We start from the raw sequence: 15351 nt of genomic DNA, 5'->3' as shown, positions 1-15351 counted from the left end.
AATGAACTACTGCAGCTTCTGCAGTTACGTACACAGAGCTTTCCAGCTGAGTGAAGCACCAGAAGAGCTTTTATTTCCCACGTTATCACAGGCTATTTTGGAAATCAGAACAACTGTACTGGTCACAGCCTACTTTTTGATATCTTGGTGAAAAAATTCCTAATACACAAAGCAATAAAATGCTCAGTCAGCGATCAGAGCTTAAAAAATTGAGATTATGCTATCATTCAGTATGCCAGCCTGTGAAACCACCCTTTCTTAAATGACATTTATGTAAATAAGACTGATAGTTCCTTGGGTTCTCTAACAGAGGAATGGAATAATATTTAGAGGGAAAATCTAGACAATGGCAGGATTTAGACTTAACCTTTAAGACAGAATTATATTGAACTGGATACGATCTCAGTATTTTATTTGAATGTGGCTTCTTCTTCCAATTAATGCTCCTGAAATAACTACCGTAGTGCTCCCCAGTCTCCTTTCAGCTTCCTGTACTGGGTTTCTCAAGCAACCTCTAGTGAAGTCTCAGCCTGCAGTCACCGCCCCTCTCCCCAAGCAGGCTGCAGGGGTGGTGGTTTACCATGGAAGTGATGCTTGTGGCCACAATGGAACTTGTTGAGCTTCACCTTGGTGAGCCATCAGGCTGAAAGTGTCAGTGCTTAGCAGTGCAAAGTCCAGCTATACTAATGGCTGGAGGAACAGGCTGATGGATACACAATGCCTGCACTAGGAACCCAACAACTCCATGCCAGCAGGGTGCCCACTGGACAAAAGAACACAGGAATGCAGGTCGACAAGTGATGAAACGCCCTTGCAGCAGAGAAACTATCCACATCCCAGCCTCTACAAGAAAGTGTGCAGCCAGCAGGTCAACAGAAGTGATTATTTGTGCTGCTCTATTCAGCTTAGGTAAGGCCACACCTGGAGCAGTGTCATTTGTAGGCTCCCCAGTATGAAACAGACAGTGAGGGGACACAGTGAGGTGGTGAGAGGGAGGAGCACATGATGCATGGAAAAGGATCAGAGTGTGGCCCTTGTTCAGCCTGGAAAAGGTTAGAAGTGCAGGGAAAATAACTGCTGACTTCAGCTACCTGATGGGTGGTTATAGAGAAGACAGAGAGACTTTCAGACAAGTACAACAAAAGGATGAGAAGCAACAGACACGCTGTAGCAATGGAAATTCTGACCGGGACACAGTGAGGGTGTCAGTGAGGGTCAAATATTGGAATGGATGACCAGAAGGGCTGCAGAATCTCTGTCCTCTGAGACACTTGCCTGGACAAGTCCTGAGCAACTGGATCTAGCTTGGAAATTAATGGTGCTTTCAGCAAAGGGTAAGACTAAATGCCCTCTAGAGGTCCTTCCAGCCTAGATGATTCTGTTCATCTTGAACTCGAGCTTCAGGAGCAGAAACGTGGGTTATTAAATTTACCTGTTTTCATTGCTTCCTCCAGTAATTTGGAAGTCAAAGTGCTAATCCCTGAACTATTAAGACAAAAAAAAAAAAAAAAAAGCCAGAAGCATACAGATTTCTAGGCATGCACACAAAGTAAAGGTCAAAGCTTCTTTAAGATTTGCTCTAAAACATTAACCTCAAACCACACACGCGCTGTCTCGAGAGTGTGCATATGCCCTTTCTGCAAAGTTCCCCTGGAAATCAGAGAGCCCACTTAGTAGACCGAATCAACTGGCAGTTACCCCGAAAGCCCGAAGATGTGGTTCTATTAGAACAAAAACTGATCAGAAGAAATATAAAATCCTATCATATTCTCCAGTACTGCTCTTTTTTTACACAAACAGGAAAGTCCTTGGGAAAAAAAATAAGTCATTATAAAAAATAGTACATTCCTAATACTACCAGGACATTGGTTCAAAAAACTCCTGAGTTTTTATGCACATTATACATTCCCATTATCCAAGGCCTGACATAAAAATACCTCAAGTAGCCAGAATCATAATGCATATATCTGTTAAGTCTGAATCTAGATCGGCAATTATCTATGAAGATAATAGCAATTTTACTGCCAAAACCAAAAATTCTGCTTCTTCTCTCCCCTGTCCCATTGTCAGACCAGTGTAACTCAAAATGCTTCTACTTATTAATTCAGGCCAAAGAAAAAATGTGCATAAGCCGTTTTAGCAACATTTTATTAAAGTAATTTTTCAGGTTTCACCCTCCCCCTCCACATGTGTGCAAATTTCTTCTTCTGGCAATAAGCCACACACCAATTCTGAGGTGGAAAACAGTTGTTGGGAAAAAAGAGAAAGTCAGAAATTACTTTATAAATGGACACATCTAATAATACATTACAATGCTCCCTTTAGTAGCCAAATGGTCCGCGCACATTACACTTTATGTAATATCACAAATGCACAAAATATGCTTTGCATATGATTGCAAACCCAGCAGCACTCTGGAGCCAAGCACATGGTTTAATATTATAATAATGAGTCTACTTCAATGTAGTGGATTTTAATAAGACTTTAATAATACTGGTATGAAGCCAAATTACATAATGTCCCAAAATATGAAACAAAGCTTTTATAGAGAAAATAAAAGCTCATTGAAGTATAACCACACTTAAAAAAAAAAAAACCAACCATCAATGTTATCTAAACAAAGCCATTAGGCATATTTAATTCTAAAAAATCAAATTAGAGAAAAGGAAGTCAAATCTATTCCCAGATCTCCAGATAAAATTAAAAAGGATATTATTTTAGGCAACATTTATGAAAATGAAGGTACTACGCCAGCACTGGGAAACATGCTAACACCATAATTACCTCTTTTGGCGCAGATATGGATACAGTTTGACTATCTCCAATTTCTCTCCAAGGACAAAAAATGATTCAGTTACCTTTCAGGTTGATTCTAAGACTGAAATATGTTGGATTGTCTAGAAACAGCATAGACCAATAAACCAATATCCTTCTACACATGAAAAACAACTCCAAGTAAGAGTCTCAAAGGTGAAAAGCCAAATTATTTATTCCCTCAACTCCTTCCAATCCTGGAGGCTTAAGGAAAGAAGGACTTGAAAGCACCTGTAAAGCATGGTCCAGCATGGTCCGTTCATAGAACAACACCCCCTCTCACCCCTACCCATGCACGGCAGTGTTAGACAGCAATTATTAATGCAAGAAAAATCAGTATTTCATTTGTTGGACAACATATGCAGAATACCACACATTCTTTAAGCTGTATAACCTTTTAAAATATTAGTGTTATGCTAATTGGAAGATTAGTATTTGCATGGATTACACTTTTTGTCCTTTATTAGGCTCAGCTATTTCGATCCACATATCCGAGAGAGAGAGATCAACATATATTAGCGTATTCCAATGTACTACTGGTTACAGTAAGTACTGCTGTTAAACTGAGTCTAAATCAATGCTGACAGCCTATCAGAGCATGTGGTGATGAATACAGCAAGAATCAGAACAGTTTTCCTGACATACGTTATATTGTCTCATCTACATGTCTCTAGACTTTTTAAGCAATTTTGATAAAGACATTAAAATTTTTTTAAGTAGATTTAGATTCCACATGACAAGATGAAGTGAAAGGGACATTTTATGCATTGGATTTCTTAGAAGACTGCTTTAGCTACAGAAGCCATTAAAAAGTTGCAAGTAACTTCAAGATGAAAGGCATTAGCAGCTTTTTAGAAAAGGATAATTACAGTCTTCTAGAGACTTAATGAGACTTAATTCACAGAAGCTTTTGACTTGGTCTGCTGTTAATTGAATCAAAGTCGATGATGATCTTGTTACACTTTGGCTTGAATTCCCTAAAATAAAGAAAAATACAGATATTAGTTAGTGAGCAGTTAAAACATTTTGCTTGCTTTAGCTCCAGCTAAATTTTTGAAGGAATAAAAAAAAACCCTCCTTGGATTCACATCGTTTTCATCTCTATGGGAGCCAATTATAGTGCACCACACTGAGAGAAACCTGGACAAGAAAGACTAAGACAAAAAAGACACATGGGGTGGGTTAGCCTGTACATTCTTTGGCTATTGGAGTCCATAAATTACACAGGAGTCAAAGAACTTTTAACAACTTAGCTGCAGGTGGTGGCATCATGTTACCAGAGCTGGGATTTTTGTTCACATACACTTATATTTCAATTTTTTTTAATATATACAGCTATTGGTACACATATAGGTATCCATTACAGTATTTGAATATACTGTACACATGTTACGTATACAAAAATATATTTGAAATAGATTTTGATAAATATTTTGATCACTTTTTCCTTGCTCATTTTTCTAAGTAAAGTTTCAAACTCTGCCCCAGTATATTAAAATATTTCTTGTGCTAGGGGAATAGATCACATTATGCATCATGCTAGGGAAAAACCAAACTAGTTAAGAGGGAATAATTTTCAAATCGTAACTTTAGAACTGTAAAATTAATACTGCCACCAAATGTTTCCTTTTATTATCATTAGAGCATCTGCTACAGCAATTAGCAAGGAAGGTATATGGGGACTGAGCATATATTTTCCAGTCTACCAGTAAACAAAGGATTATGCAAATAGTGTGGATTTAGTGCCTAATTAAGCTCTGCAGTTCAGTTCAAGAGATTCATTAAGTACCACCTACATCCTTAATAATCAATACAAGAATGAATAAGAGCCAACATAGAAAAGCACATGCTGCTGACCACAGAAAATCTGGATTCTTTGACCAGAATAGCACCCTGAAATGCAAGAAACATTTCTCACCCTGCAGAAGTTACAAGATTTGACTTGCAAGAGAATGATTTATGCTTCTTAGCCAAATGCGCTCAGTAGACAGGAAATACAGTGAAGGACTAAAAGTGAATTTGAAGTACTGCTGTGTGTTTTCATGGATGTTTCTTAGCCCAGCAGGTACCTTTCATCCTAAAATTTTACCTGTCAGGAATCTTATGTTTGCGAATTTTTCGAAGCCTTTATATTAATATTGTAAAACTTTTTAAAGTTGCAAAACCTCCATGACTGCATAATTAGCCTCACCCACAGCATGTTATTGCTATCAAAATCACTGTTGAACAGATTGTCTTTAGGTATCTCTGTCAGTGCCTTTAAAAACCCCACTCTTCAAACATTTTTCAGATTCTCAGTACTTTAAGGTTAATATTCCAAGTTTTATCCTATTCTCACAAGAAAAAGGCACTGAAAATTAATTCTGGGTGGCTGCTTTGACACCTTCCTAAATTGACTGTAATAAAAATACTAAAATCTCAGGTAACACACCAAAAAATATTCATTGGTCATTTCAGTCCAACTCACATGATCACAGGATAATTCAGGTTAAAAGGGGCTTTAGGACGTCCTCTAGTCTTACCTCCTTCTCCAAGCAGGGTCAGCAATGAATCTCTCGAGTAAAATGTAACAAATAATGATCATATCTGCAACTTCTATTGCACTCCAGGAATGAAATGAATATTCCAAATGGACCATTTCTTCATACAAATGTTATAAAATTGAAATTTAACCATACACAAGACAAAAAGAATGGTGCGACAGTCTGTCAACCTAGTATCTTTTGCCGGCATACAGAGCAAGCCATCTACAAACACCACCAGAAAATAAAACACCACATGATGCAAAGAAGAAAGCTATTACTCTAAGGTTGGTTCGGTTTACACACCATTGTTTCCTTTCAAAAATAAAAATAAAGTTAATCAAAAGCTCTCTTACCTGTATATAATACCTGCTAAATCAAACATCCGTCGTGCAGCTGTCATTTCTATAGTGTCATGATACTTGTCAGACATAAAAATAACTTCCTTTATGCCTAAAAAAGGCATACAGAAAAAATGTTAGAAATATTCTGGGAAAAAAAAAACCCCAAGCAAAGTCACGTAAAAAGTCAGGCACAAACCCAGAAAAGGCAGCATTCATCCACACACTCTAGAACTCCTTGGTACCCATTCCTTCCCAAAATACTATAGACAGTACTTGAGAATAAGGTAAGACAGAGCTGTTTCAGAAGACAATTCTTTCAAAAATACTGGGAATTATTTTTTTCTCCCCTTTTACCTAAGTTTAAGTCAGAAAGCCAGAACCAAAAGCTTGCAGGCAAAAGCACAAGCTGACAGACAAACTTGAAATTAAGCCTTTCTGTCAAAATAATTGAAAAGTTATCTTTCTATCTCTCTAATACAGACAAAAGTCCCCAGAAAGAACTTAAACCCCAAATCCCATTCCCCTTTCAAACGCATAGCTATAAAAGAAACCTTTTTCCTTTTGTTCTCTGTTTTGTAAATAACTCCCAGTCTCAGGTTAAAATCCTCATAAACACATGCTGTCTCAAACTGTTCCATGATCTATACCTAAATTACTTAGGCAGGGGAGAAGTGTTAAGGTTTACTCAGGAGAACATACAAATGTTTCAGTCTGTCAACACCTTACTATATTTACTAGACAACATAAATATCCACACATTGCAATTTAGTGCTATCCTAATTGCATAAGGAAAAGGATAAGTGACTACATTGCGAACAAAGCAGCCAATCTACCTTTAAGACCATTTGATTTTTAATCAGTAAATGAGAGAAATGTAGCACAAATACAGAATACCGTTGTTTTTCCCCCTTCACCTCTGTTCATTTTAAATTGACCAAAATAAAGAATTCTGTTTGCTACTTTCTTCTTAGATTCTCATGGCTATTAGTGGCAAAACTCCGCAGAACAGCAATCCAAGGACTGCGAAACTACTCAATGACCAAAAGCTATGCTACCTTAAGCAAAGATTTTTATGAAACTGAAGCCTACTGCAGATATGCCTAATCCAAAAAAAGGCGACGCATTTAGGCCAGCACACTTGCTGCAGTAGCACAGATTTATAACAATTGTAATGAAAGACATAATTAAAGTAGGATCATAGAAGTCTTATGACATTTATGAGCAAAGATATTTTAAAATCTTCAAATATCCACTATGCATCATATTCAAATTAAAATTTCATGTATATACTCCCAACAGACCTTTTGTCATGCAGAAGTTTATTTCTTTCTGCCCTACTCTATTCAATGTGTCAGAGCACAGTAAAATTGACAGTAATTATATGCAAAGCTTGTGTTGTTCTTTGGCAGCTCCTGGTCTAAGAAGTTACAAACCTAAATTAGAGGCACGCTTAGAATCACAGAAGATGCAATTAGCACTGGAAAAATTTGGCACTGTTCAGATGCAAAAAAAACCCCACAAGTAGCATCTTATGAAGTTGACAGTGCAATTAATTTAGATCTAACAGCAGCAATTTAACATCAAATACATGCGTTGTAAGACACCAACAAGCAGGCAGCACTGCAACCTTGACAAAGCAAGCTGGCACTACTCCTTACCTGCCTGGATGATGAGCTTTGCGCATTCATTACATGGAAATAAAGCAACATACATGCTGCAGCCTTTCACATCAGCTGAGTTTTTGTTCATGATGGCATTCAATTCAGCATGGCACACTGATTTAAAAAAAAAAAAAAAAGAAACAATTCATAATACCGTTCATTAAAATAAATCAGTCAAACTAAAATTAAAGAGTTACAATCTAACTGCTTACATCCTTTCAAAGGCAAATAGCTTGCACAGCTTGTCATAAAGGCCAGAGGAAGAAATAAAAGCAGAAATACCAAGATCGATGAAGGTCAATTGTTCTGACCAGGCTCTGATTAGTAATGATATTAAGCGCATTAGCATTGCTGTTTGCCAACACCTATTGCAGGCAACAAAGCCGCAGGCTGTGGGCCAAGTAGTTGCAACCACCCTAAGTGAAGCAATATCTCACAGCTTCACAACTCTCTGGAGTATCTAATTGCCTGTATAAAACAGCTCATTTATGTGTTTACATGCACAGATAGGAACAGTCTTATGGTTATAAGAGCACAATGTGCGCTCTTAAAGGCAGGAGAATCGCAAAGTAAAACCAAGCAGCTCTGTCCTCTGGGTCTCAGAACGGCTCAATGCTGCTGCATGATTCTTTCACCCCAAGAATACACAAGACACACTCGATCATAAAAATGTCCCAGCTTTAATATTAAAGTGAATTTACTGCTTATTAAAAGGTGCCAGACTTCCCAAGCAGGAAAACAAAGTCCTCTATTTCTCCATGGATCTGAGCCAGGCCAAGTAGCAACAGACTAACCTGACTTCTTCAACCGTAACACAACAGCTCTTTCTGGACAGATTGCACTTTAGGGTTCAAGTTTTCATGCTGTGCACATCAGATTATCTACTGTGTTACCAACACAGGTGAGAAGAGCGCAGTTTCTGTGTCATCCACCATGAACTTTTGAAAAAAAAAACATTAGGATCTCTGCAAGAACTTCCTATTTACTCCTAGGAATGAACCAAGTTGCATAATTTATACACCCACCTACCAGGAAACTGCCTGCTGCCCTGACTTACTTCATAAACAAGTGCTCAAGTGTGGTGTGGGCTTGAGGTCATCTGAAGACCTGCATGGGCAGATAACATTAAGAGTTTTTTCCACTGCTTCTTTAGAAGACTTAATTTAAAAAAAAAAAAGTAGCTTTCTTCTCCCTTGAATTCACAGGAAAATCAAAGCTGGCAAAGTTATGAGCACAAGCTCATAATATACTTGCTACTAGGTACTGACCTCTGTGTGAATGATCTCACCACACAAATAACTGAGTGCAGCACCTTCAACACGCAGGAATCCTTGCTGAATCGAAATGTTTTCTGTATGCACTAGATGTCTACATGGAATTTCCTATATAACAGCTAATGCACTATAAATTTACAGCCTAACTTACAGCACACAAGCCTTCCCGTGAAGACAAGTCACAAAGGACCAAACACTTGCTAAACAAAGCTAAGTATCGACTCCTACAAGCAGTCCTCAGCACCACCAGGACTGTGCTGTCCACAAACCTTCTCATAAACAGTAAGGCTGTTTATGCAGCAGAAACTATTTTATGTTAGCAGAAACTAACATAAGAATAGGAAATCAATAAAAAAAAACAAGCACCATCACATTAAGGTTTCTGTTACTATTATTATTTTATTTTAACTCTAATTGGGTCACACTGCATTTTAAACATATGCCATGAAGTGTACAACATATACAATCACATGAACCTATATATTTAGAAAACCCAGAGACTACATTTAACTCTAAGTGTACTACTGAGTTGCACTAATCTTATGTAGGCTTCACAATAAATAAATTCAGAGAATTATTTTTCAGGAGTTACAGGGGATTGAGTGAAAAACAGTATCATCATATCCACAACTGTAACTAGTTTACGCCAACAAGACAGAAACATCACTTTTAAGTTTCTTTGAACGATACACTTATGTTCTAGGCAGCAGTCTAAAATATGGAAGGCCTTCAGACAGAAGGATGAGGGAATGTTTTCAAAGGCTCACAGAACTAAAACAAAAACCTTAATTCCCTCAGTAAATATTTTTCCTTGACTAAAACTCAGAAATTTTCAGCCATAAAAGCAAATAAGTTTCATTGTTAGTACTGTGACAGGATTCCTTTCTGCACTGAGGAGAAAGAAAGGCTATTTTTGCAGACTTCTACAAACTTTCAACAACAAACCTCTTCCCAAGAAAAAACAAGTTCATGCCAAAAATAACTCACAGAAGATAATCGGCTGGAGCGAGGGAAGAGAGAAATTTCGCCTCCTGATCATCTTAACGTAAGCCTGAAGTTAAGAACAGTTACGACACTCTGGTGTGGAAGGAAGACACAGAGATCAGTACAAAGGAAGAAAGAAAGACTAATTCCAAGGCAAAACATAGTGGGGTCTCCAACAAACCCAGCAGGCTTTTGTTTCAAAAGCAAAAGGAGGTAGGTTTTTCATGCATACTGTAGCCTATCCAAATATTTCTTACTGCATTTACTGTAGAAAGTAGTACGTGACTAGAAGTTTGCACTGATTCCAGAAGTCGTCTTTTTAATTCCAATATTTCTTTTTTTTTTTTTTTTTCTAATCTACTGGACTATTAAATACAAGACTGTTTTGGCTCATTTGTTGGAACATAGAATATATTCTGGGAAACTATCATGACATGTGTCTTTGTTTTACACATTTCCCTAGACATCTGCCTGTAAAGGATATTATGCTAGATGATCCTTAAGAAGGTACAGGAATCAGACAAGTATTTTTAGGCCTTGTCCCATCACTCTTCATTCCCTCTTCTTCATATTCCTATCTCTCTCTGGCGGACAGACATTGTCTGTTAACCAATTTATAAGTAAGATAGGCTATTATCCCAGAAACCTGTCCAGTTTTGTACATAGCATTAGTAAGAGACAGAAGACAAATCCAAGAGCCCAAAATACCGCGTTAGTAACCAAGTAGTTCACATTTGGGGGGCTATGAAGTTTTCTGCCCTGTTAAGAGCTCCCACTACTAGTCACACATTATTCTCTCTCATACAATAAGAAACTAACTTAAAATAAGCTTTCGCAGGTGCACAGTATTCAGAACTCTGAAAAATATATTTAAATAGAGTAGGAGAACTACGAATTTTTACTGTACCCTATGGGAGCCCCAGAGTTTTGTTTTGGTTTGTTTTTTTAAATAATATTCAAATATACTCAACATAATACTAAGTCTGCAACAGTCATTTCCATTCTGGAAAAGTGGCTTGAAAAGTATTCTCGCAAGGCTTCATTAGCTGAATAAATAACCATGCAATGATATGTTAGTGTGTGCTGTGACATTCCTACCACCTGCTATTCACGGGAGGAGGGGGGAAGCAGAGGAATGACTGCTTCATTACTAGTAGTATTAATTGCTAATGTTTCTATCTTTTCGCATTTCATACTGCTTTGTGTTGCGTATATGAGGTAGCACTCATCCTTAAGCTTACCTGTAAAAAAGAGACCTCTACTTACCCTATTAATAGTCCTTTTTCAGGATTAACCGCTCAACATGAACATGTTCCTAGGGGGCTGCAGAGTCAGAAGTACTATTCCCACCTACTAAATCGTTCTGACTAGCGATTTTATAAGAAACACAGGACTAGTCAAAGTGTTTCTTTATACTGTTTAAAGGCTTAGATGCTTGATGATGAGCTTGGAGTAGGGACCACCATGGCATTTCACCTTTTAAGATGCAATCAAAGGAGGGACTGGAGGGAGCAACCTCTCTATACAATTCATTACTCACTGAGCCAGATTGGGAATTTTGAGAAATTATGCACTAAATATTTCAAAGAACACATTTCAATGCATACAGATTGTCACATATCAAGTTTTGACTTATTTATTGACATAAGATTTTATACTTCCATGTTAACTGATTTGAGAGGTATTACAGACTCTCAATACAGATAAATGGCAATAGCACAGCCTTCTTCAACATAAGCCTCGCACAGGAATGGATACAGAGAGTTTGTAATTTGGCCAACCTCTCCTCAGACTTTTGGCAAAATCTTCACCTTTTCGTGTTCGTGCTTTAACCATCCCATCTTCGTCCAGGCTCCAACTACCAGTTATCCTTTACTCACTGGACTCCTGACACTGGGCACAGCAAGGATCATGGAAGGGACCAAAATATGGAAAGGAATGGGTCTGGAGTGACAGCCACTGGCGACAGTGGCTGGTGGATCTGGAATTTGTAGAATGACATCAATCCATTTTCAGCCTTTATGAAGGCACAGGGATGGTTGCTGGCCACTGCATCAGGGGAAGGCAGAACACTAAAGTTGGGCTGACATTGCTCTCTGCCATTCCTGCTGCTCTCCTTCTTGCTTTGCGTGCTGGAAAAAGAGCAGTAGCTATGGTCAGGGCAGGGAGACAAGGATAACCCCACCAAATTTTACTGGAGTCCTTCAGCCTCTTCAGACTGCAGTAACAAAAAGAGAGCAGCCCCAGCCTCACTGCTTTCTTCTGCGAAGGAAAACTGAGACGTGAAGATGGGTACCACTCAGCCCATTTATGAACATCACAAAATCTGCTGGGGGCAAACCAGAGAAATCCCTCTCAAATCCTGAGAAGCATTAGCTAACCCACCCTGTTTCACGGTTCCTCCCATCATGCACAGAGGCATTTCTAAGTGGGCAAGCAGAACGAGAGAAATTATTCTTGCTGTTTCCAACTTTTCAAACTTTCTTGAGATTTGATGTATGACACCAGAATTGGACTGAAATCCATGCAGGACAAGACAATGAGTGGCTGTAGGAGGAGACTGACTCCTATAGATCTCACTTCCAGCTGAAGCATCAGCACTGCCAATTTGAGAAAGAGCATCACACTTTCTTATAGTGGCTTATCAAGTTTTGTGCTGTCAAAATAACAGCTTCTACAAAAGTCACATTTGCCTGAATATCTCCGAGTGTTCATCTCTCTAAAAAAATTGACAAAACGCTCATAATCCTAACATGAGGAAATGTTGATAACAGTTTGTTTCATTTTACACAGCAGGTACTGTTCAATTAGAGCATACTTTTGCCACAGCACATATTTTATCATATCTGAACCTGTATAAATATTTGTAAGCATATTTACTCAATATTTCCTCTGTTGCTCAGAGGTTTCTAAATTTACCAGTCATTTTAATTTAAAATGCTCTTAATTAGAGACTGGTTGTCAAATGGATGTTATTAGATTAAAGTGGAGACAGAGGGCATAACAGGACCATAGCAACTAACATTAGTGGGAAGACTTGGAAAATAAAGAGATTATTGGTGACAGCCAGCACAGCTTCACTAAGGACAAATTTGATGACCTTCTGTGACAGGGATACAGCATTGGTGGGTAAAAAGAGCAACTGATGCCCAGCTACCTGGGCTTGAGCAAAGCATTTGACACTGTCCTGCATGACATCCTTGTCTCTAAATTGAAAGACATGGAATTCACGGATGGACCACTCAGCGGATAAGGAATTGGCTGGATGGTCACACCTAAAGAGTTGTGGTCAGCAGCTCAATGACTAAGTGAACACTAAATGAGTGACACTCCTCAGGGGTCGGTATTAGGACTGGCATCGTTTAATATCCTATAGCAGACACAGACAGTGGGAGTGAGGGCACCCTCAGCAAGTTTTCCAGTGGCACCAAGCTGTGTAGTGCAGTCAGCGTGCTGGAGGGAAGGGATGCCACACAGAGGGACATTGACAGGCTTCAGACAGGGCCCTGGAAAGGCTTACGCAAACGTCATGAAGTTCAACAAGGCCACACTCAATGTCCCGCACCTGGGTCAGGGCCATCCCAAGCACAAATACAGGCTGGGCAGAGAATGGATTGAGAGCAGCCCTGAAGAGAAGGACTTGGGGCTATTGGTGGATGAAAAGCTGGATGTGCACCAACAATGTGCACTTGTAGCCCAGATGGCCAACCGTATCCTGGGCTGCATCAGTGTGACCAGCAGGTCGAGACAGGTGATTCTCCCCCTCTACTCCACTCTTGTGAGACCACCACCTGGAGTAGTGCATCCAGCTCTGAAGGCCTCAACACAGGAAAGACACAGACCTGTTTGAGCAGGTCCAAAGGAAGGCCACCAAAATGATCAGAGGGATGAAACAACTCTCCTATGAAGACAGGCTGAGGGAGTTGGAGTTCCCTGGAGAAGAGAAGGCTCCAGGGAGACCTTATAGCAGCCTTCCAGTACCTAAAGGGGGCCTACAAAAAAACGGGAGAGGGACTTTTTCAAGGGCATGGAGTGATAGGGCAAGGCCTAATGGCTCTAAACTGAAAACTAGATAGATTTAGATTAGATATTAGGAAGAGTTTTTTTACTGTGAGGGTGGTGAGCCACTGGAGCAGGTTCCCCAGACAAGTCATGGATGCCCCATTCCCAGAGGTGTTCAAGACTGGGTTGGATGAGGCTTTGAGCAACATGATCCAGTGGAAGGTGTCCCTGTCCACGGCAGAACCTCCAGGGGCAGAACTGGACAATATTTAAGGTCCCTTCCAACTCAAACCATTCTCGAGTGCACAGAAACATCCCCACTCCTATCAGTGACTGGCGGCCTGGATAAAGCCAGTTGAAACGTAACAACAAAAGTCCAATTTTGTGCTGTGCGAAAAACAGCATTCTGCAAAACACTCAGTGCTTTCTAGCATGACAAGGCTATACTACTGAACTGTTCAAATACACACTACAACTAGAGGGAAAAGAGTTTTAAGCTGTTTCAAGACTCTTTAAAGAATGCATAGTACCAATAGAGGAGATCCACATCATAATTCCTGTAATATCCAAATGCCTTGCAAACATTTGCATCCTCTAAGGTAAAGCGAGCACTACCTCCCATATTTTGATGCTTTCTTTCTGTAGCAGCGCAGGCTGAGTGAATACAAATTTTTTAACCAAGCCCAATGCTTTCCCTAACACTGAGCTGAACAAAACGCACACTAGAGATGTACAGCATACTGCGGCAGACATAGATAACTGATACACTGGCAAACTTCAAGACAAGTTTCAAGATACAGTAAAATTTAAGAGTGACAGGACTTGTTTAGGCTTACAACAAAAGTTCAGAAGGTTATTGTTATCAGTAAGTGCACAGGGGAGAGAGGAAAGGGAAGAAGAGTTAACCACAGTGAGTAAGTAAGGCCAAAAGAACAATGCCAGCACAGACAAGAATGTATAAACTAGCCACAAATATATTCAAGGTGGAAACTGGAAGTTTTCTAGCCATGAAACAGTGAATCTGATCAGAGCTGTGGGGTCAATGCATCCATCTGTTCTGCTGGAGCTCAATAAATTTATTATAGGATCATATAACATGCTCCTGCAAAGATAGCCTCTGGGTCCAATCCCCTGCTATGTCTATGCTGCTAAACTCCGACAGGGCCAGGGGTTGACTCTTGGTCCTGAGGCCAACTGGCATAGTCTGGCTCACGTTCATCTTACTCATGGCTCTATCAGCATTACACAGCACTTGGCCCTGGATTTCGTCAAGGCTCCACATCTCCAGAGTCCTACCATACTACATACTTATTTTGTATGTCTTGGTTCAAAGTGCATAAAGAAGTGAGATGACTTTTTTTGCAGCCCATCAGAGTGGTATTTTAACAGAAAGAAACAGAGTATGCATTGCATATCCCTCAGTATGGCCTAAGGGAGGGAGAAGGGTTAAGCATACAATCTCAGCAGGCTTTGCATTATAGACCTATAAAGGATGACAATTTTCTTGCAGCGTTTTTTTCCACCCCACCCTCCAGAGCAGCATTTGTGTTGGCCATTCACCAAGTAATACTCAGGCTTTGCTCTGTAGAAAGCTAGCCAGAGTGGTCTGAAATAGATGGGAAGCAGCTAATGTTTATGCCTAACCTGCAACAGTACATAAAACCAGGAGATCAGCATTCAGATCTACCTCCAGCCCTTTTCTGTAGCACTACAGAGGCATGAAGTAGCTCTAGAAGACATCTTCCAAGTT

The 15351-nt window shown here is 39.5% G+C and overlaps 1 protein-coding gene across 8 annotated transcripts in view; it reads right to left on the bottom strand.

Annotated features, from left to right (window-relative positions):
• Positions 1-2153: 2153 nt before the first annotated feature.
• Positions 2154-15351, bottom strand: part of DCTD (dCMP deaminase) — a 63910-nt gene continuing 50712 nt past the window's right edge. For 4 of the 8 annotated variants that reach the window (XM_054064825.1, XM_054064822.1, XM_054064824.1 and 1 more), the window contains 3 exons: positions 7339-7455; positions 5693-5789; positions 2156-3791 (listed from right to left, as the gene is read on the bottom strand). In XM_054064825.1, coding sequence (XP_053920800.1) covers positions 3713-3791; positions 5693-5789; positions 7339-7455 — 293 coding nt within the window. In that variant the 3' untranslated portion in view covers positions 2156-3712. Of the gene's footprint in view, positions 3792-5692; positions 5790-7338; positions 7456-15351 lie in introns of all 8 variants that reach the window. The other 4 variants (XM_054064820.1, XM_054064819.1, XM_054064821.1 and 1 more) reach the window with 2 other exon arrangements.

Source organism: Cuculus canorus, chromosome 4, assembly GCF_017976375.1.
Source record: "Cuculus canorus isolate bCucCan1 chromosome 4, bCucCan1.pri, whole genome shotgun sequence".
Lineage (NCBI taxonomy): Eukaryota > Metazoa > Chordata > Aves > Cuculiformes > Cuculidae > Cuculus > Cuculus canorus.
Note: the sequence above shows the minus strand (reverse complement) of the source record. Positions and strands in the feature narration are given on the sequence as shown.